This window comes from Rhinolophus sinicus, linkage group LG05, assembly GCF_036562045.2.
Source record: "Rhinolophus sinicus isolate RSC01 linkage group LG05, ASM3656204v1, whole genome shotgun sequence".
Classification (NCBI taxonomy): Eukaryota; Metazoa; Chordata; class Mammalia; order Chiroptera; family Rhinolophidae; genus Rhinolophus; species Rhinolophus sinicus.
The window spans coordinates 62,803,502-62,829,563 of record NC_133755.1 but is presented as its reverse complement, the minus strand read 5'-3'; the positions used below and the strand labels follow the sequence as shown (position 1 = coordinate 62,829,563).

Sequence of the window (26,062 nt, the reverse complement as noted above, 5' to 3'; positions counted from 1 at the left end):
AGTCGTGTAAAAGCTGGTGGGGAAAAGCATCACAGGCAGATGGATTAGCTAGTGCACAACCTTGACATTTTCTAGCGAGAAGCAAAGGAAGCTGGAGTGGGGCAAGAGAACACTAGCAAATGAGGTCAGGGAGGGAGCAGAAAGCCTGTTGTGGCAGTTGGAGCCACCGTAAGAATTCTGCTTATAGTCTCAGTGGGCTGGGCAGGCCTTAGGTGGGTTCTGAACCAGCGGATTGATACCCGACTTTCAATAAGATCACTGGCTATTGTGAAGAATAGATAAGGGACCAGTGGCAGAGCAGGGAAACCAGTTAATGGGTTTTGTGGCAATCCAGCTTTATCTCTTAAGTTGGACCTTTATTAAAAATTTCTTCCTTCCATTTTGTTGTTTCCCCCCCTCTATTCCACCTCTAGAATTACTCATTTTCTCTTCCATCAGCACTTTTATTTATAATTTACGAGCTCTTGATTTTTTCAACCTTCCTTTCTTTAAAAATATGTCTATGAAATAATTTTTAACTGAGTTCTGTTCTTCACTAACTTACTATCTTCACTGTGAACTTTTCTTTGTGGTTAAAATTGTCACTTTGTTCTTGCACACACCTCTTCTTTCATCTCTACCACTCTTCAATTAAAAAAGGTTTTTTTTGGTTGGTTACTTTCTTTTGTCTGCCTTTATTACAGGCTCTTTCTTTTCTTTGTTATTTTCCATTTTCTATAAATCTTATGTCCACCTCTCACATGTTAAGATTTAGTACCCACTTAGTACTGTTACTAGAAGCATTTGCCTGAGAATATTGATGGCTAACAAACAGGTGGATGCTGACAAGACCCCTGTCTCTTGTGCTTTCCCAGCTGCTGTCCATCTCGTGTGGGTTTGTGTATGTGGTGGGCCGTGCCCCTGTCTATTTGTGTGTTTGAATTGTGACAGGACATGCACTCGTTTCTTCAAAGAGTCAAATGTGAAGTGGGTGGTAGTAGTAGTAGATTCTTGCGTGTCTCTCTCTTAACCCAGGAAACTGTAAATACCAGAGTAACATATATTTATAGCACCTACAGAGGCAGCTCAAATTATTTCTGCAGCAGGTGATACACTGTCGGTCCCAGCCCCTGCGGTTCAGCATGAGGAATCTATAAAAACTGATCACCCTCAAACTGGTGAAAGAAAACCCAAGCCTGCAACTTCAGGTAGTTTAATTTATATTTGTGGTTATATAAATGATTTGCTCATCAGAACTATTTAATGCCTAGACAACCCCTACACACTATGTAAGTGTACATTTAAAGCCTGCAGATTTGCTTAGGGAATTTCAAAGTCTGAATAAATTTCTGTAAACAAGGGGTTTAAGAGCTGATCTTTACTTCTTCTTGTTGGAATCATTGAGCAATAATGTGGTTTTAGAATCCTTATCACAAAAAAATGTCCTTAGTTGATACAGCTGGCAAGTACAACCGATGGTATTTTTATATCCCTGTGAACTGTTGAAATTCTGTGCTGAAACGTGATTTCCTCTTATTTACTTTTGCCGCAAGAGGAAGCATCCTCAACTTCTGTACGGGAGCGACCACCTGAAGAAGTGGCAGCTCGCCTTGCGCAGCAGGAAAAGCAAGAACAAGCTAAGCTTGAGTGTATGTAAACCAGACGGCTTCGTAAATAATTCGGGTCATCTGTCAGTTGCTCTCTCCTCCAACCATCGGCACAAGTTTCTCATCTATCAGCTAGTCATGGTTTCTTGTGAATCTTTAGTAGCGTTGCTCTCTTCACCATCTTTATTTCATCATTTGTGTTCTTTCCATCTAAACTTCTTTTACTCAGGTGACAAGGGCTATTCTTAGATTACAGTTTGTATACTCCAAATAATATGTGTACTCTCTCCATTTGCTTTTATTATGGTTAGTGCTGAAGATTCTTTATACTCTGGTGAACAGAAATTGTGGGGTGGTTTTTTTTTTCAGCTTTCCTGAGAATTGTTTGTTAAAATTATAATTTGTGCAGGGCAGAGTGGCTTACACTGTTGTTTATTTCCCAGCCTCTGGACTCTCACTGGAGTAGCCCCCTTATCTGACAGTGATGGGGGTGAAATGTTCCACACATTACTGGTTTTCAGCTAACCGAAAGGTGTTTCTTTTTAAGTTTAAATTTTAAGTTTTTTGATCCAAAAAAAGATACTAGATGTGTAAAAATGTATTTTCCTGTCAGGGTCAAGGCACATGGAACATTAATTTATTGTACTGCATGTTGAAATGTATTGATGTCTCTGGAGGTAGTGGGCATGTACCTTTTTGCTGGACTGAGAAAATGTTTGTTTGAAATTTTTATGACAGGTATTTATAGTTTGTTTTTTAGCCTGTGCCCATCAGTTACTTCTGTTTGTCTTTCTGCTTAGAGTGGTGCCTGTTTCCCTTTTGATGTATTGGTTTTGCCCTCCTCTGAGGAGGCAAGTTTGTTAGAATTATGTAAAGAGCTGGAGGAGCAGAAGGAACATAGGTAGAGGGCATTAGTTTGGCCACTTGGATTTTTTTTTTTTAATATTTTTCTGAGTTCTTGGCCACTTTAACAAATAGTTAAGGGGGTGGCCTTAGTCGGTTAGAGTGTGGTGCTGATAACACCAAGGTTGCTGGTTCGATCCCTGCACCCTCCTTAAAAAAAAAAAAAGTTTAATGTTTAAAAAAATTTTTTTTGGAAAAAAAGAACAGTTGAGTATATTCAATAAATAACTTCTAAATAGGTGAAGTATTTGTTTTTTTCCCTCACTTAATTTTTTCTGAATTCTCTGCTACAAATCAAAGATCACTTTTTTCTTTTATTCATATTTTTTCTTTGTTTTATACTTTCTCCTTTTTCATATGGACACCTTGAAGTAAGTGGTAAATTTAAGGTGGCGATGTCTACTGTTTCATTGTGTTCCTTTTCTCTTTGTCTAGTTCTTACCTTTCATTTTGGACAACGTGAAAACTTTCAGGATTTTGTCTGTCACCTCTTAGTTTTCTCCCAAACTTTACTCTAAAAATGTGTGTGTGATGCGTGCAAGCGTGTGTGTGCATGTAAATATTTTTCAAGAATCAAAGCACAAAAGCCAACAAGTTTGGGCTACATCGAATTGAAAAACTTCTGTACAGCAAAAGAAACAATGAACTAAACGCAAAAGCAGCCTATGGCACGGGAGAACATATTTGCAAAGCATATATATATCTGATACAGGATTAATATCCAAAATATATATATGGAACTCATACAACTCAATAGCAAAAATATATATATATGTATACATATATGTATGTGTGTATATATATATATATATATATATATATATATGTTTAAAATATATATCTCAAAGTGCAGTGAGTAGACGTCTGAAGAGGGCTTCCAGCCAGCTGGTGGGTGGGCCTCTGTAAAGTGGTTTACTGTTATTTGTGCTTAAATGTCTCACCATTAATTCATGCATGTTCCTCTGTAGCCTCTTCATATCCTCTGTGTCTTCAGTTTAACTTCCATCTCACATTTATGCTTTGGCATTAATGTTAGCTTTCTCCTTTTATCTGTGTTGCAGAGGTACCATGTATGGTTCATTAGGTTTCGTTTGTCCATGTCTAGCTTATGCTTCTTTTGCTCAAAATCACCTTTTGTCTTTGTCTCACCTGCCAAATACATTTCCCCATTTCTTGTCATCTGATACCTGATAAATTTGTATTATTACTGGCCTTCTTTCTTCATGTGACCATTTCTCCATTTTAGTATTGTATCTAAAAATCATCCCTTGCTTTACTGGAAAAAAGAAAAAAAGTTAGGTTTGTTTTTGATTCCTGAAGCAGCATATAGAAATATGATCTTAATACGTGGTAGCCTCTTGAGTACTGACTGGTGTCTGCTATTTCTTAAGTCCTTTGTGGAAAAATATTGTCCATTGCCAAACTACCTTCTCTTTTCTTTTGTTTACATGTTTTCTTGCTTGTCTTTTTCTTATCTTGTGTGTCTGTTATCTTCTTATATCTTGATGATATAGATAATTTATTGTGAATATCCCTTCCTGCTGAGATGAAAATGGGTACCCCTTTTTCCTGTGGACCTATAAGATTGTTACTTAAAATGAAAAATGCTGGTGGTTATTGCTGCATTTATATATAGCCTCTATTAGGTAAAAGGGACTATAGTGTCCTAATTTTTTTCCTTAAAAAAATCTTAAAACACTTATTTTGTTTTGAAAAAATTGAGGTAAAAGTGAAAATTGTATAATGAACACCCTCAGAGCTACCATGTTTCTCCCAAAATAAGACCTAGCTAGACAATCAGTTCTAATGCATCTTTTGGAGCAAAAATTAACATAAGACCCGGTCTTATTTTACTATAAAATTTTTATAATATATAATAAAATATATTTATTATTGTAAAATAATAAAATTATTGTTTTACTTATATTAATTTTTGCTCAAAAGACGCATTAGAGCTGATTGTCCAGCTAGGTCTTATTTTCGGGGAAACACGGTATCATCCAGATTCAATAATTATTAATATTTTATCGTACTTTTACATGAAACTTTGAGTCTCTAAATGTGTGCGTTTTTTGTTGTTTTAACACTTCGGGGGAAATGCAGTGGAAAACGAAGTAGGAGAAGAGTGAAGGTTTAAAATAAAGTCATGTTTGGGGAGAGATCTGCTTTGTAATGGTTCTTTTTATTCAGCCCTAGCCAAGAGCTTAGAAGAGGCTCTGAGCCACACCGCTGGCATCACTCAGCAGGCCATCGTAGCTCAGAACGCCGCCATCCAGGCCGTCAGCGCCCACTCCAGCATACTGAAAGCCGCCATGGACAACTCGGAGGTGAGCCAAAGGCAGTTAGACAGGTAGCAGTTACAAAACTGGTTTCTTCCTCTTAGCATTGGCTTTCTCTCACTAAGGGAAGATAATCAAAAGTAATGGTCTATAGAAAAAATGTTCTTTTTCATAAATTTTACATGTTTTATCTTACAACAATGATACGGTACAAGAATGCAGGTTTGCCCTCGTGTTAATACTGCTTAAATGTATTTGTTTGCTTTCTGTTTTTTGCTTTTAAATCGCCAACCATTTTTAAAAATTTTTTATTTTGAGATACTTTTAGATTGACATGCAGTTGTAAGAAGTAATACAGAGAGATCCTATGTACCCTAAAACTCCAGCTATATTACATGCTTATGCTGATTATTTAACTTGGATTGAATACTTCTAAGAATAAAGTAATTACACTGATTTAAAAATGTAATACTGGGACCCAGATTTTCATTCATAATTCAGTTATTCAGTATATGAAAATATATCTTGACATTAAGTTGTTTAAAGAACAAACTACAAAAAAATATATATATAGTCACAGGATGTAAAGTACAGCATAAGGAATATAGTCAATGGTATTATAACAGCTATATACAATGTCAGAGGGGTAGTAGACTGGGGGGGAGATTATCACTTTGTGAGGGGTGTAAATGTCTAAGTATGTTGTTTTGTACACCTGAAACTAATAGTAAATTAATTAATCAATTAATTAATTAATTTAAAAAGGCCTAAATCAGGGGTGTCCAAACTTTTTTCAGTGTTTTTCACCAAGGGCCATTTGCGGTAAAATACACAAACAGCTGGGCCACTCACTCGAGGTGAAGTACGTATTGCCTCACCTGGTTTATTTAAGTAAACTAAATATATTTTTGGAATTTGCTGCGTGCCAATTAACAATGGATCATGGGCCACAGTTGGCCCGCGGGCTGCAGTTTGGACACCCCTGGCCTAAATGAATGGAGAGATGCCCTCTGTAAACTAGAGACTTAATAAAATAAATATTTCAATTATTCCCCCCCCCAAAAAAAAAAAGAACAAAATACATAAACTATAAATTGCATGGATCAGGATCATGCATAATCAGTAAAGTTACTTTGTCACCATAACTATGTAGTTTTTAAAAAATTTAAACACACCTCACATTGTTTTACTTCTATGTACATCACAAAAAAAGGTAAATTAGACCTTTGGTGTAAATAACCAAAAACTACAACCTTTGAAAACTTAAAGATAATTGTTTTATTCAAAGTCAAAAAAAAAATTTCAATCAGAATTCATTCAGGAAAGTGGAAACCACACAGAATATTTAATAGGCTGGTTGTACAGGTGAGGGAAGGCTGGAAATTGCATGGCATCAGGAAGTTGTATTTGAACCCAAGTAAACCAATATCCTTCAGAAGGGCACTGATTTGAAGCTTTAAATATCCGACACTACTTTGGTGGAAGGCTGCATAAGAGGGTATTGCCTCTTCCCAGGGAACACACAATATGTAGTGCATGTGGATTAGCCAGTATGAAATCTATTGCAATCAAGATTTTCCACCTAAAGAACACCTTACAGTGACAGTTAACTAGACTAGGGAGTATTAGCTAGTGCTCCCAAATAGTCAGAAAACTGTATGAACACAGGTTTTGAAATGTTGAAATGGATTCCCACTTCTGTTTTTTTTAGTAAAAGCAAAAGAAGCTGCAGATGCACAGGGTCACTGGTACACGCTGAATTACTGTATCAAAGCGGTGTTTGCAAACAGTTGCACTTGGCTTGATTGTAGAGAAATCTAGTGTCTGTTTTATAGGAGAGCTTATCCTTGGGCCTCTGTAAGCAGGACAATCTTTAACAGAGAGAGACATTTTGGCCTCCAGATATGTCATTAACACTTACATGATTTATAAGTATTTTTGGGTTAGTTATAAAGAGTTCTTAACACAATACCAGGTTTTCTAATAGCATACTATAGAGTCTTGGAAAATTTGTTATACATGACAACATACTGGTATGGCCCAACCTAGCATCCTTTTTATTTTTTTATTTTTTTGCAAGATGGCTACGGTGGCAATTCACTGAAACATCATCTCATTATTCACACCATAAAATTAATTTGCTTTGTCACTTGGCAACAATTTACGTAGAATATAAAAACAAAAAACATGCGATAAAAAGATAGAAGAAAAGTACCAAAACTTTCTTCTAAAAGTTGGAATTCTTAATCCTGGAGTTAGTTCTGTGGATAGACTTCAGGGGCTTATTGAACTAGGACGGAAAACATCTTTATTTTCCCTAGCCTCAAAATCTTTTCCTTCACTTAAGAATATTGGCAACAAACAGCAGTAGTTAGCAGGACCTGTAATTATGTCACGAGTAGAAAGCACGGGTATTTTCATATCACATTATAGTACTTGCAAATCTCCTGAAATATCATTTATGTTCATCACTACATCTTAATTAGGGTATTTATTAGTCCTACCACTAGGTCTTGGTTTCTGTTTTAGAGCATTAAAAAATACCTATTTTATGACCATATTTCAATGTAATTGGATTCCTTGTAATCTTTTCCTTTCATTTTAAGCATTTAAAACTGGTATTCTGAGAAGCTTCCTCAGACTGCCACAGTGGTCCAGTGGCAAGTTTAACCCTGCCTTAAGGGACTTGCTTCTTTCAACTTTCCATTGATAATAGAGGTACCCTTAAAACAAGACCATGCTAGGTGTCAGTGGGAACATAGTGTGGAGAATTGGTTCTGAATGACCCAAAGCAGAGGCATTACTTTTGCTGAGCCTTTCTCCCAAAGCAGCAGGCCCAAGATGACAGAGGCAGAACCACTTGTATTTCTAACAAGGGAAGATGTCCTGGGCATCCGTGGCCCAGGACACCTTACCGAGATGACAGTCACATGCTGAGTGTGCAACAGCCCCTGCAGTGCCCTCTGTGGGTAATTTGAAATATAATTATTGAACTTTCCTAGATAAAAGTATTTTTATACATTGATAATTTAGAGTGTTCCTGTTCACCTCCAGAGTTCTAGCACAGTGTACTTGCAAGATAAACCATAAGGTAGTTTTGTTTTGTATCTACACAGAACACGTTCACTTTAAACTATATGCACTTTGTAAAAGGAAGAAGAGAAAAAAATCACTTAAAATAGTTAATTTAAAAATAATTTAAAATAGAGAGTTCCTAATAACATTGTACTCATTGTGTAGACAATGCAGAAGGGGGCGGGATGGAACTGGACTCCTGTGCCTTCGGGATCTGGGTTCTTAATGTCGCATAGCATGAGCATCTGCACTGAGTGGATTATACTGTTCTGGGTGGGGTTTATTGTTTGGGTTTTGGCACAATGTGTTTCCTAAATATGAGCTAACTGCTCAGTTGAAGAAGTGGCCATCAGTTCCAATGCTGGAACAAAACCATATTGGACGTGCCTAAGGAATTTTCTAGGGAGACTTTTATTTCTATATGTAAACTTTATGTGTATATATATATATATATACACACACACACACACACACACACATACATATATAATGTGAAATATGTAAAGTTTATATATATATAAACTTCATATATTTTACATTCTATAAAATTCATCTTTGTGGGGGTGTTGACATTAGTTGATTTTCACCTTACAAAGTACAGAAGGTCATTCTTTAGGATAATGTTTTGGAGAAGTAAGGGCCCTACAAATGTGTACACTTTCTACTTATCCTTAAATTATGATTTTGATAGACAGGCCTGTAGTTAAGAAAATTTTAAGTACCTGTACTTCACTGAAGAATGAATTAGTCAACAAACATAATTCATGAAAAGTTACTGTTCTTACTAACTTTTTATGCTTCATATCTCCTTTTGATAATCTAATAGAAATATCTTTCCTTGCAAAATGCCCATATGCATAGAAACAACAATCTTTTATAATTTTGATGTGGGAGTGGGCGCTTGATAGGAGATGATTCATGGATTTCTTTGAGCCTAACCATACATTGTAAGTAGGAACCTTACATTAAGAGTTCCTGCTCTGGATAATTATTGTATATAACTTTTTACCTTTGAATTTAATGTCAATTGTTTCTGTGTTTGGTCATATTGTCCTGTCCTATGACAATAATCGCAGTTATTCATGTTTACATAATTAAAACTTTTTTTGATGGTGATGGGATTTGGGTCCTTTTATTTTTTATTTTAAAAATTAACTTATTTTCCAATTACAGTTGACATACAATATTATATTAGTTTCAGGTGTACAGTAGACATTTATATACCTTATGAAGCAATCACCCCTAAAAATTTAATAATGAAAACTTTTTGTTTAGATTGCAGGTGAGAAGAAGTCAGCTCAGTGGCGCACAGTGGAGGGTGCATTGAAGGAACGCAGAAAGGCAGTAGATGAGGCTGCCGATGCCCTTCTCAAAGCCAAGTAATTACTCATGGACTTTAACAAGTAATTAGGGCCTGCCGGTGGCTTTCTTTGGGCTGGATTTTCTTTGTAGCATCTGTATACTGTATAGAAAGAGGAAGCAGAGAAAACCTTCCCTCCCTTCTCCACCTGTTCTTGGTCTGTATTGGTATCAGAAATATATATTTGAAAAGGAGAGAGGAAATAGAATATAATTAGCCCAAAATAAATTTGACAGAAACCTATATAAGGGATCTTGTATAAAAAGCAGTGTTCTTTGGTTATTGCTTAGGTGAAGCATCTGTACAGATTTACTGAGATTCTGCCATAATTTAAGATTTTTCTTGAATGGTTTGAGCAGTTATGTCAAAATTTAGAGAGTGTCTTACAATCTCTTTGCCTTAACTACTAAAGTAGTTTTATGTAATATAATAAGTTAGTTTTATGCCACCTTGACCTTGATTTCTGGAAGTTGGCTAAAATTAGGATCAAGCAAGTAAACCAAGTACAAGATCTCCCTCTGCTGATGGAAACTTACATTTGAATAAATGTTCTCATCAACATAGTGGAATCGTTATTTGTCATTCAAAATTTTACTCTCTTCCTGAATATATTGTTGGTAGAGAAAGGAAAGCCTTCTAAGGAAGCCAGCATATCTTTTAGGAGAGAGATTTAAGATATTATGCTCACATCCCTCTAGACCAGGGATGTCAAAACTGCGGCCCGTGGGCCAACTGCGGCCCGTGGGCCAACTATGGTTCGCAATCCATTGTTAATTGGCCCGCAGCAAATTCCAAAAATATATTTAGTTTACTTAAATAAACCAGGTGAGGCAATACGTACTTCACCTTGAGTGAGTGGCCCGGCTGTTTGTGTATTTTACTGCATATGGCCCTTGGTGAAAACCGTTGAAAAAAGTTTGGGCACCCCTGCTCTAGACCATGAGTCAGGGCTCTGAGCCTGTGTGTTGTGATGGGCAGACCACAGTCCATACGAGCTGTGAAACATTCTGAATCGTGAGGCTCCCCAGCACCTGGCTACTTGCTCAGTGAGCTCTTGGCTTCCTCCCTCCCTTGCTTTTCCTTCTTTATGTGCTCTCATTGGCAGGGTTGTCAGCCTAAGCCTTGGAAAGCTGCCATTTATTGAGTGCTCTCCATGTGGCAGGCACTATACCAGGTACTTACAGAACTGCTTCTAATCCCTGTTATACAAGCGTGTGCAGCAAAGGAGAGGCGGAGCTGGCTGTGACTCCAGGTCTCCCTGCTTTCGAAGCCTGTGTTCCTCTACATCACACCACTTCCCTGGGTCACTCTAGTAAATTGAGCTTCCGACCAAGGTGTTTTCAGTTGTTGGCAAGGAAAGCTTTTCTGCCTACTGACTCAAAACGCGTTGAATAATGTTTTTCAAATATATTTTTTTCATAGAGTGTAAACAGTTGTATGTTGTATTAACTTCAAACTCTTTAATGAAGTTGACAAGGAATAATACTAAATCTTTGTTTTGTTTTATTGGTTTCCAGAGAAGAGTTAGAGAAAATGAAAAGTGTAATTGAAAAAGCAAAGAAAGAAGAGGTTGCTGGGGCCAAATCTCATATAACCACTGCAGAGGGAAAACTTCACAACATGATAGTTGATCTGGATAACGTGGTCCAAAAGGTGTGTTTCTTTATGTCTTTTACAACTATTCTTACCTTTTTTTTTTTTTTAAAGATTTTATTGGGGAAGGGGAACAGGACTTTATTGGGGAACAGTGTGTACTTCCAGGACTTTTTTCCAAGTCAAGTTGTTGTCCTTTCAGTCTTAGTTGTGGAGGGTGCAGCTCAGCTCCAGGTCCAGTTGCCGTTGCTAGTTTCGGGGGGGGCGTAGCCCACCATCCCTCACGGGAGTCTAACCAGCAACCTTGTGGTTGAGAGGACATGCTCCAACCAACTAAGCCATCCGGGAGCTCAGCGGCAGCTCAGCTCAAGGTGCCGTGTTCAATCTTAGTTGCAGGGGGCGGAGCCCACCATCCCTTGTAGGACTCGAGGAAATGAACTGGCAGCCTTGTGGTTGAGAGCCCACTGGCCCATGTGGGAATCGAACCGGCAGCCTTCAGAGTTAGGAGCACCGAGCTCCAACCACCTTAGCCACCGGGCCAGCCCAACTATTCTTACTTTTAAATATAATCCTTTAGTCAAAGGATTTTAAGAATTCAGGAAAATAATAAAATTCCTACCATCTCTTCGTTTTCCCCTTCAAAGTGTATTAGTTGTTACTAATTTTAAAAACTTGACTTGGACACAAAGTGAATTGTTCAGTATTATTGATACTGTTTATAATAGGCAACGTTTTTGGTCATGGTTATTACCACTTTTGAAAATTTCCATTATGCAGCCGATCTTCCGTCTGCACTTGTGATCTGTATGGGTAGTTTCTGGTGGCTCAGAGAAAGGGATGGGGCTTAGAGTAAGCTGGGAGGGAGCTTGCCCCTAGTATTTGAATAGAATTAGAAGGAAACAAAGACAAGGCTTATGTTACTTTTTCTGAGCTTTAGATTTCTCTCTCTATGTTGTTTCTATATTCCCAACCAAATGTAAATAAATCAGTGAATATAAGTTCTGATTTTTGGAGTGTGATATTTTTGTTCACTTTAACCACATACCCCTTGTGTTTGTCCAGGTCAAAGCAGCTCAGTCTGAGGCTAAGGTGGTGTCTCAGTATCATGAGCTGGTGGTCCAAGCCCGAGACGACTTTAGGCGAGAACTGGACAGTATTACTCCAGAAGTCTCGCCAGGTTGGAAAGGGAGGAGTAAGTACAACTGAAGTGTTGGCACTTCTCTATTTCTGTTTTTTAACAACTGATCAACTAATCTAAACTTAATTCTACTCCATTCATCTAGTGCAAACCTCTGTGGCATGCATATCTCATTTGGCATATAGTACAGTGTTTTCAACATTTTATTTCAGTCACAGCCATGATAGGTGGCACACCTGTGACAGTCTTCTCATGGTTTTAGCCATGGTGGACACAAGTTCCAGCCAGTGTTTAATTCCATAATCTATGATTCCAGTCTGTCCCTGTTACTCAAAAAAAAAATTTTTTTTTTTGGAATCGAAGTGAGAGCAACATAGCCTCAATTCTATTAGAATATTACATATATGTAAAATTATTCAAAATCTTTGGTACTTAAAAAATATTCATAATGAACTACTTAAGCACGCCTTATGACTTCTCTGTGACAATGTGACAACACTGTGATTGAGAATTCACCCAGGGACGGTGCAGTGGAAAGGAAATTGGTTGTGTGGCTGTTGCCTTGCAAATAGCTTAGACTGAGGGAACTTGAATGATTAAGCAATGACACAACGTAACTGCAGGGAATAGTCACATTTTCCTAAAATGCTGTAAATGTGGTAAGAATTAGAGGTTATCAGTCTCAGCAAATTAAAATTCTATTTAAATGCCATTGTCTGTTAGAAACTGAACATCAGGTAGGATCTGAAGAATCGGTGTTAGAGGCCTCTCTAGGCTGAAGGTGTCAAGGTTGCATCATGGAACCCTTGCTGGTTTAGGAACTGAGGCAATAGAGACCAGTACAGGAATTTTACCTGCATAAAGGTCAGCAAAGGAGATTTAATTGCACGAAGTGGAGGCAAGGCTGTCAAAAAATTACTCAGACATTCAGTTAGTTTTTTAATGTAGTTGACTCACTTAAGAGGGAGATACCATACTCATGTCAAACCAAAAAATAAAAGCAGGATTTATAAAAGAGCATATTGTGGAAAAACATACAAAGTTCAGTCTGGGAACAGTGACTTGTTTGTACATTGTCGTTCAAACTGATTAGCACCTAGTAAAGAGGGCAGCATGGACAGACTGTCCTTGAGCAGGCTCAGTTAAGCCATATCTGTAGTTTCTCTCATCAGAGTTTCTCAAGGCCTGTGCTTCATTGAGGTAACAACTGAAACATGGTATCACCCCATAGACCTTCCCTCTTCCATCTTCCTCCACAAGTCACTCTACCACATGACCTTATTTTGTCCTTTGGAAATTGTTATTCACTAGTTTTTGTGTTATGTATCCATTAAGTATAAGCTTCTCGGCATGGATGTGACATTGGTAGATAGGGAGTCTGGATTGGCTGAAATCAGGTTCACGGGGCAGAACAGGCTTTGTCTGTGGAGTTATGAGTGTTATCCTTAGGAATTTGCATTTTCTCATTTAAAATACTGGTCTTGGATCTTCCCACTAAGCTAAATCCTACTAATTTTTAATTTTTGCATGCCAGCCTCAGAAGTTTTTAACTTTTTAAAATTTGTTTTGCTGATTTTGAAAATGCTCACTATAAAACATGAAAACAAGAAAAGCAGTCGTTCTCAACCCAGGCATTGTTGGCTCCCCCAGAAGGACATTTGTCAACGTCTGGAGGCATTTTTATTTGCCACATTGGAAGTGCTACTAGCATCTATGTAGTAGGTAGAGGCCAGAGAGGCTGCTAAACATCCACAGTGCACAGATTAGCCCCTCACAACAAAGAATTATCTGGTCCAGAATGTCAGTAGTACCACGGTTGAAAACATTTCTTGAATGTAGCATGTACAAAGCGAAAGGCCCCTGCCATATAATCTCTGAATTATTATTTTTTTGCACAAACTCCATTTACTGTTTCATTAATTTTTAAAATAGATTATATATTCACATGATACAAAATTTAAAAGGGACAAATGACATCTGGTGAAGTTTCCCTTCCACCCCTGCCCACAGCCACACAATTTTCCTCCCACTGTTACTGATTTCTTGTGAACCTCTGGAGATAGTGAAATGCTCCATGATTACCCCAGCCCTTACTAGATATCCTCGCATCTGAAATCTGAACTCATATAAGACCTCTGCCAAACTTGTTAGTACTGGTTTGTGTTATCAGTTATTTTGCTCTTACTCATTTTATTTTCCCAAGTTATAAATGTCTCGGTGATAATTCTTTATCTAATACTTTCTCTGTGTTCTCATAGCTGAGCAATGTCAAACATATAATAATAGCTAATACTGTTGAGTATTATTTTATGTCTAGACCCTGTTCTAAGTGCTTTTTTATGTGTACTAACTGATTTAAATTTCATGACAGCCCTATGAGGTAAGTAGTGTTATTATACCCCTTTTATAGATGAGAAAACCGAGACACAGAGGTTAAGTAATTTGCCCAAGGTTGGGGATGGAACCAGGATTTTATTCTTACCCACTAGCCTCACTGTTCTCTGGCTCATTGATTTGTATTGGCAGCACCTGACCCTCTTTAAGGTTTTTGAGGAGTGGTGATTGTAAAGAGGAGGAAAATTCATTTTTATAAGATTGATGGTGTAGGGAGGGATACCTAAGGACAAGGAAGCTGATTAAAAGCTGGAGTAATCGAAGGGCAAAGTGATATGGGCCATCTAGTATGTGGGCCAGGGGCGCAGAAAATGGAGAATAGGAATGATAGTGACGTGTATCATTTAGCAACTGATTTGTTGAACCATAAGTTACAGTTTCTAGTGAAGTTGATGATGTATGTACTCCCTGATCCAACAGTTCAACTTCTAGGTATGTGGTTAAGAAGACCCAAATGGATACCTAAAGATACTCACAAAAATATTGATAGCAGCACTGTTTGTAAGAGCAGAATAATCGGAAACAGCTCAATGTTCATCACGTATTGCAGTGCGAATGAATGAACCGGAACTGTATCTCTCGAACCACAGATGTTAAGAAAAGCAAAAGGTTGCAGAAGAATACATGGAGCAGAATACCACTATGTGAAGCTTAAGAACATACAAAACAACCATATATTGTTTAAAGATGCATACGTGTGAAGTGTAACAACATGAATGATAAATACCATATTCAGAGCAGATATCACTGGGAAAGGGAGGACCAACCATTAGGAAGCGTGCATGTGGCTGTTGCCAGGATGGGAGAATGGGTGCAAGTTGTAAATTGTCAGTATTCCCAGGGCACATTTCCTTTATTGCCTATAGACCACGATAGATATAGCCATATTTATGTGCCATGGTGAGACTGACATAGTATTTCTGACCTTGTCCATCTTTGCTAGTTTTTCCTTCAACATTGGGTCAGATTCCTGTTTCTTTGATTGAATACCAGATTAAGTGGTTGAAATTACGAGCCCTTTTGGATGAAAAGTACCCATTTTTGAACTTGTTGGATCCCAGGGTCATACCCAGGATGTTAAGAAGAGGCAGGATACAGGCTGCAGTTCCCCTCCCGTGTCACGGTTCTCACAGTGATGCTTGTGGTCATGGTGGGGAGCGTCCAAACTATTCAGAATGTTATTTCTCTCTTCCTTACCGTCGAATCAGGTGGTCATGGTTCTTAGTTTAATTTGGAGAGGTTAAATGCATATTTAGTGTGAGTTCACTGTTTTCAGATTTCCAAAAAGAATAGTTTCTTAATTACTTGAAATGTTAGTAGAAACCTGGTGCTGAGAACAGTCAGGACTGTGTCTTAGTGAAATACTCTCGGAAGTAATACAAATGGAATTAGAGTTTCTGTGTAAAAACAAAGCTGATAGTTTTAGCTAAAATAGAGATGAGTCCCTGGAAATGAAAACTACTTTTAATATCAATGACTCTTATTTTCTAAAATGTTAGAACTTACCCTATTTATAGTATCTTACAATCCTTTTAAATTATAGGAAATAAACTCTATTATTTTGCTTTCCAGTATTAACATATGCTTTTTCTACTGGTTTCTCATTCCTTCTTGTTTACTTTTGGCTATTCTTATTTAATTATTAATGATTAATAACTGAAATATGTATGTCCTTTTTTTCAAACTGTTTTTCTTTTCCTTTGTAGCTGTTTCTGACCTAGGTGAGTCATTATATGTCTTTTATGTTTAAAGACTTTTGTTTTGAGTCTTAAAAGACTGAAGTCTTTTTGTTTTGCCTACGGTTCTTATATTAAACCATCTAATATAAAGTAGAATTATGTTACATGTGATAAATCTGATTTGGATATTTTTTATATCCATGTTCTTTCGTCTACAAAAGTATTTCACCAAGTGATCAGAAACCTGTAGGGGTGGGTGGGTGTGTGTGTGTGTGTGTGTGTGTGTGTGTATGTGTGTGTATGTATACATATTTTTTTATTTTGCAAAATTTCAAACATTACAAAGTAGGTAGAAAACTATATAATGAACTCCTATGGACCTATCACCCAATTTCAGCAATTTTCAACACATGGCTAGTTTTGTCTCATTTAGTCCCACTTCTTATTTTTAAGCACATTGCAAATATCATGTGCTATTACTTGTAAATACTTTCAGTATGTTTTTTGAAAAAACATAATCATTATACCATATCACACCTAAAACAATAATTCCTTAATGTCATCAACTGTCTATTCAATGTTCAGATATCCCCAATTTTGTTTAAATCAATATCCAAAAGAGATACACATGTTGAATTTAATCGGTTAAATTTCTTATCCGTATTTTGTCTTTTGCTTTTCAATCTACCGTGTTTCCCCGAAAGTAAGACCTAGCCGGACAATCAGCTCTAATGCGTCTTTTGGAGCAAAAATTAATATAAGACCTGGTAGAGTAAAATAATATAATAGTAAAATAGTAAAATAAAACCGGGTCTTACAGTAAAATAAGACTGGGTCTTATATTAATATTTGCTCAAAAGACGCATTAGAGCTGATTGTCTGGCTAGGTCTTATTTTCGGGGAAATACGGTATTTATGATAGAACTGAGTCATTTGTTATGTAGTCTTTTTCACATTCTGTATTTTGCTGTTAGAGCCATAATTCTTAATCTGTGGTAATATATCGGAATACTTCTGGAGTGTGAAACGAGGGAAAGAGAGTGGTTAAGCCTAAATGAGAACCTTTGTGCATGAGTGTTTTTTAAAGCTTTACAAGTGATTCTGATGGACAGCTCTCGTTGCAGATGACTGTCTTAGATAATATCTCTGTTTAAGAAAAAGTGTACAAACTCTTATTAGGGAAACATCTGAGAGAATTTGATGTGAGTTTTGGGAGAAAAGAATCTTTAATTGGATGCCTGTTATGACTAAGCATAATTATACATAAAAAATATAGAAATGATTGTATATGTAAGCTTTGTCTTTAGAGTCAAATTATGGTGAGTTATTCAGCCAGTTTATAATTAGTTCAGATTAGAAGTACTCATTTGGGGGAGGAGGGGAGAAAAGAAGTACTAATTTGGGTTCCTGGAACTTGAAGGCCTATCAAAATTACTTTGCTTGGGATTGAAGACACCTTAGTTGTTCACCCATGAGCTATGAATTTCTGATTGCACTGGAGAATCTAAATCTCTTCAATTGTTAGCTTCTCTTTGCCTTTCTTTACAGCTGTTAAAGTTAAATTATAATCAATCGAAACAAGTTACCTGGTGGATGTATAAGTGTGGTGAAATAATAACACTTTAATGTGGTTTCTGTGTAGCGGACAAGCTCTCCACTGACGACCTGAACTCCCTGGTGGCTCATGCACATCGTCGCATTGACCAGCTAAACAGAGAGCTGGCAGAACAGAAAGCCACGGAGAAGCAGCACATTGCATTAGCCTTGGAGAAGCAAAAGCTGGAAGAAAAGCGGGCATTTGACTCTGCAGTGGCAAAAGCCTTAGAACATCACAGGAGTGAGATACAGGCCGAACAGGACAGAAAGGTAGAGGAAATGAGAACAACTGCCTAACATTTTAAATGAACCTAAGTTGATTATCTACTTTGAGAGAGAATACCAGCAGTCACTGACTTTAAAATGCTAAATGTAAGTCATGCCAACCCACCTCTTGAATGGAGCTTTGGCCTTTGTTCTAGGGGAGGATTAATCTACCAGAGTTCCTTTATGTTGAGCAGCTGCAGAAGTGTAAGAAAGTAACAAGCTGCTAGTATCCCGTGGAGCCTCTGCCCCTTAAAGCTGCTGGAAGAATCTCTGTTGGATTTTGAGTATATTTTTCTCTGCTGATATTTTTAAGTAGTTGGTGGTTAAGAATGGATGGAATAGCTCTTTAGTCTTCTGTCTGGGCACATCGTGTAGTAAATCGGTGTCTGTAGGCTGATTTAGGAACCTGACTACTCATCATAACTTTGTGTCCTCTCAGCTGCACAGTTGACCACTGGTTCCTTCTTGAAACTCTTCCTTCGCTCGTTTGCCAGGACACCACTTTCTTCTGGCTTTTCTCTCACCTTGGTGGCCACTTCCTTACCCTCCTTCTTTGCTCAGCCTCTCAAATCTGGCATGCACTGACATTGGCTCTGAAACCCTGTATCCATCTAAACTGTCTCCAGGTGCTCTTAATAGTCCCATGGCTTTGAAGTGTAACTGCTACCTGTCACCTGAGACATTTGTATTGCTAGCTCCGTCATCTGCCTTGGCTTCGGTTGCCTATCCAGTGGCCAACTTGATGTTTCCAGCTGGATTGTCAGTAGTCCATTCAAACTCAGCGTACTGAAAACAAACTTCTTGATTTCCTTTCATCAGTTTCCCAGCCCCTCCCTCAGCGTGTTTCTCTCTAAGTAAACATGTTGAGCTCAGTCCTGTTTGCTATGAGCCAGGCTTCCCTTACTGCCCTTATTTACCGGGTGCCCTGGTTTTTTTGGGGGGAGGAGGGCGCTTGATTACTTTTGCCCTGGGGTCTTTGCTCTGCCTTGTACATGGTTCTGGTTCCCGTCTTTAAACCTTAGTTCTAAGCTTGGCTATCACTTCAGCAAGGATTTTCCTGTCCCTTCAATCTCAGGTAGAGCCTCTGCATTACTTGCTCGCATATTGCCCTAGTTATTTTCTTAAAAACAAGTATCACAGTCTGAGAGATCTGCTTTGTTGACTTGTTTACTGCTGACTGTCTGCCTTGAGCAGCACTGCATCCAAGCATATAGTAGGCATTGCCTGGCACAGAGCTGGCACTTCATAATATCTGCCCTGACTGAATGGATTCATTCATTCATTCTATTGTTTCTGAGAATAAGTAAGTTAACAAATTCCAGGTAACCAGTGTTAAATAATTTGTAATATGACCCATGGCTAATTAACTGTTAGGCGAGATATAATATGCTTTTCATAGCTTTGGTTTGATTTGGCCTGTGTTGAATCAAAATTTATATTAAAATAAGCAGTTTTCTTTGTTTAGAAAAAATTGTATTCAGCAACTTCCAGATATTTATTTATTTTCTTAGCAGTTCTTCACAGTAGGCATTATTCACAGATGATGAAATGGAGACATGAAAAGATAATTTTCCCAAGGCCACGCAGAGGGTTGTGATGAAATGTTTGATCCCAAGTCTTTTTATTTATTTTTCTGTGTTTTTGTTTTTTTTCCCCCCTTGTTTTTATCTCAAGTCTTTATAGTGATTTTTTCCCCCCGTGACCTGGGATTTGTTAATTCTCAAGGGGGGTGTGTGTTTTGGAAATGACAGTGTTGGTTTTATATAGGAAACAGCCTGGTGCTATAGAGCCAGAGGGACCTGCTTGAAATCAGATTTTTGCCACAGCTTTGTGACCTTGTTTGAGTCACCTTCCAACGTTCAGCTTTCTGATTCATATAAGAAACAGAAGTGTGTTGGCATGCATGGCACATCCCTGGGGGTCAGGGCATAGAAGCTGCTATTTTCGTTGTCACTAGCCTTTTCTCTTTTTCTAAAAACACAGGGGGAGCATTGGGATTTAATCGGGAGTGTGTTTGTTTTCACAGGTGGAGGAAGTCAGAGATGCGATGGAGAATGAAATGAGAACCCAGCTCCGCCGGCAGGCTGCTGCCCACACCGATCACCTACGAGACGTCCTCAGGGTTCAGGAACAGGAATTGAAACATGAGTTTGAACAGGTGAGGACCTGGTGGTAAGCGCTCAGCCCCCTCTTCTACCTCTTTCCACTTTCTGTTAGTAACAGTCTTCCTTTCCTTTTAACATGCGCTGACCACCATTCCCTCAGAGGCTATGGAAGAACGGTGAACGATTTCTAATGGTCCCTACCCTTGGTGAAGAGGGGATTTCGTATATTGGCAAAATTGCTCCTTTTTACATAAAGCTGTACCCGTATGTTATTGATCAGATGTGTTTTGTACCTGTGTCCAGTTATTGGAAGCCTTCAAAGCTTTAGGGAGGGTTGGTACATGGGGTTTCAGGAATGCAGGTAATAATACTTGGCACAATATTAATGAATGAATGGATCTAGATATTATGGATTCATAATATCAGTGCACAGATATTATGAAGTGCAAGCCCTGTGCCAGGCGGTGCCTGCTATGTGCTCGGATGCAGTGCTGCTCAGGGCAGACAGCAGTAAACAGGTAAACAAAACAGACATCTCAGACTCTGATACTTGTTTTTAAGAAAATAAATAGAGCAGTATGAGAAAATTGACACTACCTTATCTCTACAAGTTCCTGCGGATTATATGGTAGTTCTAGACTTTTATATTTGAGGAAACTTCCCAGACACATTAAGTTTAGAAATCATCAAGATACTTTTAATCATAATTAATTTCTACTCAGCAAGTAATTCATAATATATTAACTTATTACCATGTTTCCCCAAAAATAAGATCTACCCTGAAAATAAGCCCCAGTTAAGATCGTCAGCCAGATGGATGCATTTAGTACATTATGACGATGTTCCAGAAGAAGATGACATGACTGTATCTAAATAAATGTAGATTGTTGTCAATGAAAAAATAGAACATCCCCTGAAAATAAGCCCTAAAACATCTTTTAGAGCAAAAATTAACATAAGACCTGGTCTCATTTTCTGGGAAATACAGTATAAGACCTGGTCTTATTTTCGGGGAAATGTGGTATTTTGTCTTAAGAAGAGAGTAAGGTTTTCCACGTAAGGAAATCTTCCAGAAAATTTATATTTATGCCCATATGAAAAGGCATTGTAAGTTCTATTTGATGGGTATTTTTCTGAGAAAGAAAAGAATGAATATATATACGCCACTGAATACAACTTAATCTATTATGTTTGTGCGGCAGCATAGTTACTTTCTAAAGTTGGCATTTTCTTATTTTAATGACCTTCTTTCTTCTCCTGCTAGCCTACTTCCTTTAATGTTAGGTTCCATTTGTAAATTTGTAGGAAGTCATACATCACATAGGAGTTTTCGGAAATTTTGAAACCTTACGTAATACAGGTGTTTTCATGACAACTATTTTGAGATTCTAAAGGCCCTCTTTGCTTGTGGAGGTGCTGTTGCTGGGAGTCTTCGTGTCACCACAAGCGGCATGCATTTGAGGTAGCGTCACTTTTTTCTGTACACTGTGTTTTATTTCAGGACCTGTCAGAGAAACTCTCTGAACAAGAATTTCAGTTTCGTCGGCTCAGTCAAGAGCAAGTTGACAACTTTACTATGGATATAAACACTGCCTATGCCCGACTGAGAGGAATCGAACAGGCTGTTCAGAGTGAGCGCATGGATTTCTTAGATAATTTTATTCAAGCCAACTTCCAGTGAGAAAAATGGGATATGTGCATCGACATTAGGGCATAGAGATGCTGATGTCACTCTATAAATCGTATTCATTTTGTAGAAAATTAGCCCCAGATTTAGTATATTTGGAATGTAGAGAGTTGTGAGAGGAAATTTAAAAGGTCTAAAAATATAAATAAGTTCAAGTTTTACTCCTCATGTGACAGATGTGAGATCAGCATTTACGAGGCAGTTTCCCCAGCACACTTTGGTTATATCTCACGTGCCCTGAGTGGAGGAAAGGGTTTGTGTAGTCCCATGCCTGCCTCCGGGCTGTGCAGACCTGTCTCCAGCTCTGCTGTGGAAGGGTTGTCTGGAGGTGCTGATTCACTGGTTCCACTCACCAGACAGACACTAGTTTACCGAAGCCTCCATGTGGCACAATGAAACGGAAGTGTCTTCACAATAAGGATGCTGATAAAATGGGTGTCTTTGGGGGGTTATGGAATCTTGTTTTGTCAAATATAAGCTAGGTACTCATGAAATTTCAAGATCCAGTAGTCCATTAAGTTTGTTTGAAATCTTGCATCCTTTTTCTGGAAGTTTCTGATGGCCTTAGCATAAGTCCTAGTCTAATTTAAATATCATATTTCCTTCTCGAACATTTCTACAGGTAAATATATCTGAATTAGATGCCATGCATTGTCCTAGCTGTCCCAGGAAGAGACGGGAGACTGAGTTGTGCTTGTGCACGTACATCCTCCTAGTTTTTTCCATGGCTTTAGGAAAAACAAGTCCTCATCAAATTATGTCATGGCTTGTTGCCTCACTTGAAGAGGCCAGCGAGAAAAGAACATGCCAGAAACAAGTGGTGGGATGGGGGTGGAAGAGGCTCTATCTTCCATGTGTGGAGTTAGCTTGTTGAAGGTAGTTCTCTGGATGTGTGAGAGGACATGAAGTCAGGTGGAGAGAAAATGTTTGTCTCTGCTTTTGTTTATAGGTCATGCAGAGGCTGAAGAGGAGGCCAGAAAAGCCCACCAGCTCTGGCTCTCGGTGGAGGCGTTAAAGTACAGCCTGAAGACGGCATCTGCGGACCTGCCCACCGTTCCCCTGGGCCATGCAGTTGAGGCCATCAGAGCCAGCTGTTCTGATAGTGAATTTGCCCAGGCTCTAACCGCAGCTCTCCCTCCAGAGTCCCTGACCCGTGGGGTGTACAGTGAAGAGACCCTTAGAGTCCGTTTCTATGCTGTCCAAAAACTGGCCCGAAGGGTAGCAATGATCGATGAAACCAGGAATAGCTTATACCAGTACTTCCTCTCCTACTTGCAGTCCCTGCTCCTCTTCCCGCCTCAGCAACTGAAGCCACCGGTGGAGCTCTGCCCCGAGGATACAAACACGTTTAAATTACTGTCGTATGCCTCCTATTGCATTGAGCATGGTGAGCTGGAGCTGGCAGCAAAGTTTGTTAATCAGCTGAAAGGGGAGTCCAGACGAGTGGCACAGGACTGGCTGAAGGAAGCCCGGATGACCCTAGAAACTAAACAGATAGTGGACATCCTGACAGCCTACGCCAGTGCTGTAGGAATAGGAACCACTCAAGTGCAGCACGAGTAAGGCCTAGGAAGAGTCTCGTACAGTCCTATTTCTTGTCAAAGGAAGTCAACAGTAATACATGCAGGGTTTGCAACAGGGTCCCAGAATTGTCTAGAAAGGAGCAGGTTATAAATACCATTCTAAATGTTAACACCTGTTGCACTTAATATTATTTCCACTTGCTATCATGTCAGTGAACTCCAGGAGTACTTTCTTTGCAACTTGTGTAACATTTTTGTTTTTCAGGTTTTACTGATCAGGCTTGTGAGCCAATCAAAATAATGTTTGTGATCCCTAATTATTATTGATTTAGCCCTTGGAGCAAACTGAATAAAACAAAAGATGAAAACTGAGTAGCTTATCCCTTTTCAAAAAGTGCCATTTCAAGCTCATTGTGTGTATAGAAAAATTCCTTGAGAAGCAGCAACAGAAGCAGGAAGTCCTGCACACACAGTTTCCAGGCTGTGAATTGCATCCCAAAAGTCCAACCAAGGCTTGTTCTTGGCTCTGAAGTGATTCCTGCAGGTCACACTCAAGGGCGAGGGATGAGCCAAAATGCCAAACATATTTATCATTGGAGACATGTCATTCTAGTGATTGACAGGCACTGGAAATAGTATGTATCCCAACTTCTTTGATTGCTGCTACAGGAAAACATTGTATTTTATATTGGGATCCAACACACACACATACACACACACCACCCCCACCCCCACCCCAGTACACACATGTATATATGAAAGTTTCCAGAACCTCTGCTTCCCTTTTCTACTTGTGATGCACTGTTTTCTGGTCTGTAGAATTAAAAAAAATGTTGGTCTCTACCCATGGATTAATTCAACCCTCAAAATGGGTCATGGCTCAGTTAGAAAATACTGGTAATGGGCCTTGCTCCTTTCTGGTACCAGGACTGTGAATCTCTTCATTAAAGTGGGATCTTAAAAGGGTATGAATAATTTTGTGGTGTATTTAAAATGATTGCTATAAAACCCAGAGAACTTTCTTACCTAGTTCACGTCTCTGAAGATTAGGACAATTGCTGTATTGTGTAAACATTAACAAATTCCTCCCCTTTATTTTTCACTCTGTGATAATACTGTTTTTACCCCCAAATTGTAATTTTTTGTTGGGGTGTATGTGTTCACAAAGAGATTATTGAGGAGGCACTCTTGTTTGAGCAACATATCTGCAAATCATGAAAAAAAGGGAGGGGAGTTTTATGTTACATTTCTGCAAGTGTGTGCCAGCCCCTGAGTTTGGGTTGGTACATTCAAGTTTGCATGATGCTCGACCTTGTCCTTTGATTTGGGGAATCTGTTGGTCCCTTTTGGCCTGGAATGATGTTAATATTCCTTATGTTCCTCCTAAGTGGATTTTTAATGCAACAAAGCAACATTTAGTTTTCTCTGATTGGAACACATGCTGTGGGGAGAGAGTCCCAGAGAGCAGTTTCCAGGCTCTCGGCCTCATGTGGAAAGGTGCTGGCTCAGGTAGTAGATGGCCATCAGCTGTGACTAGTTGGCCGTCAGCTGTAACCAGTTAGCCATTAGCCACTGATACAACTGCCATGGCTGTGTTGGTTGGTTGGTTGGCAGGCAGAAAAGCGGACCGCAGATTGCGGATGGTGTGGATCCTACTTCCTCTGTGTGTCTCGCCCGGCCGCCAGTGGGGCTGGGGGGCAGGAAGACGCCTTGTTTGGGGTACTGGCAGATGTTGGCTCCCTGTGTCTCCAACCCAGCCGCCAGCGAGAATATAGTGGTATGACTCCCCTACCTATGGCTCCGTGGGTATTCCTTTTTGGCCTCACCATGTCCTGAGTTCTTATGTGGGAAGCGGGAGCTGAGACCCCGCATGACACATGCTTTGTGTAATGTCCTTAATTCCTGCAGGTAGAAGCACTCTTAGCACCTGAGGGCTGTTTAGTTCATACTAGAAGATATGAGGCTCTTTTCAATTCAGCCTTTCGCCCCTTTGGAAAAGCATGAAATTGTAAAATATATTAACTTGCACAGCTGACTACGTACCTACTTGTCATATCAGAAGGGACTGTAGTTTCTGTTTTACTCATGAAATGTATAAAATATTATAGATGATAAGGAAATCTAAATTTGTCTGGGAATAACTTCATTTTTTTTCCTTCTTTTTTTTACTTGGCCGCTGACTGCGGGCCACTCACTCTAGCTCCCAGCTGGCTGGGGAGCTGTCGTTCACAGCCTTAGCTGTAGAGGGCGCAGCTCACTGGGTCCATGTGGGAATCAAACTCGAGACCTCGGATCTCGGCCTTAGGAGCATGGCACTCCAACCACCTGAGCCACCGGGCTGGCCCAGGAATAACTTCCTTCTAATGTGATTATGTGAGCTGAGAAGCAACATGGAGTGGTTTATTTTAGCTCTGTAAATCAAAATAATGAAGCTTTCAATTTTAGTAGTTCCTTCAGCGCACTTCCCCACCCCCATTGCAAGTTGGAGAATAGGATGATGTGGAAAAGGGGACTCTGGCCAGGCCTTGATTTCCCTTCCTCATCTCTAGTAATAATCATCCTCAGAGGTCACTTGCAACCCTTTAAGTGAAAGGGGCCGTTACTTGGGCCTAAAGAGCCTTTACCTGGGTTCTCAATTCTACTTCAAGGAGGTGGAATCCAAAGAGCCAAGGTCGGAGTAAGGTTGTACATAGGCCTGGGCAGTCAGGCCAGGGAGCCTCAGCATATTTTTGTTTAAACTGCGAGTGGCAAGTTACACCTCTGCCACTCCTGACTTGATCTTGAAGCCAAGTCATTTCTGTCTTGCTGAGGTTGTCTCAATGTGTTTTTAATTTTTATTAAATTTATTGGGGTAAAATTGGTTAGTAAAATTATGTT

At 39.0% G+C, this 26,062-nt stretch overlaps 1 protein-coding gene across 8 annotated transcripts in view; it reads left to right on the top strand.

Annotated features, from left to right (window-relative positions):
- IMMT (inner membrane mitochondrial protein) overlaps positions 1 to 23,557 on the top strand; it is a 41,460-nt gene extending 17,903 nt beyond the window's left edge. Inside the window, exons 5-15 of one of the 8 annotated variants that reach the window (XM_019749192.2) lie at positions 1,086 to 1,187; positions 1,533 to 1,628; positions 4,680 to 4,816; positions 9,119 to 9,222; positions 10,721 to 10,856; positions 11,859 to 11,988; positions 16,035 to 16,049; positions 17,650 to 17,873; positions 19,897 to 20,028; positions 21,477 to 21,606; positions 22,612 to 23,557. In XM_019749192.2, the coding sequence (XP_019604751.1) occupies positions 1,086 to 1,187; positions 1,533 to 1,628; positions 4,680 to 4,816; positions 9,119 to 9,222; positions 10,721 to 10,856; positions 11,859 to 11,988; positions 16,035 to 16,049; positions 17,650 to 17,873; positions 19,897 to 20,028; positions 21,477 to 21,606; positions 22,612 to 23,225 (1,820 nt within the window). In that variant the 3' untranslated portion in view covers positions 23,226 to 23,557. Of the gene's footprint in view, positions 1 to 1,049; positions 1,188 to 1,532; positions 1,629 to 4,679; positions 4,817 to 9,118; positions 9,223 to 10,720; positions 10,857 to 11,858; positions 11,989 to 16,034; positions 16,050 to 17,649; positions 17,874 to 19,896; positions 20,029 to 21,476; positions 21,607 to 22,611 lie in introns of all 8 variants that reach the window. The other 7 variants (XM_019749191.2, XM_074332284.1, XM_019749194.2 and 4 more) reach the window with 7 other exon arrangements.
- The last annotated feature ends 2,505 nt before the right edge of the window (positions 23,558 to 26,062 follow it).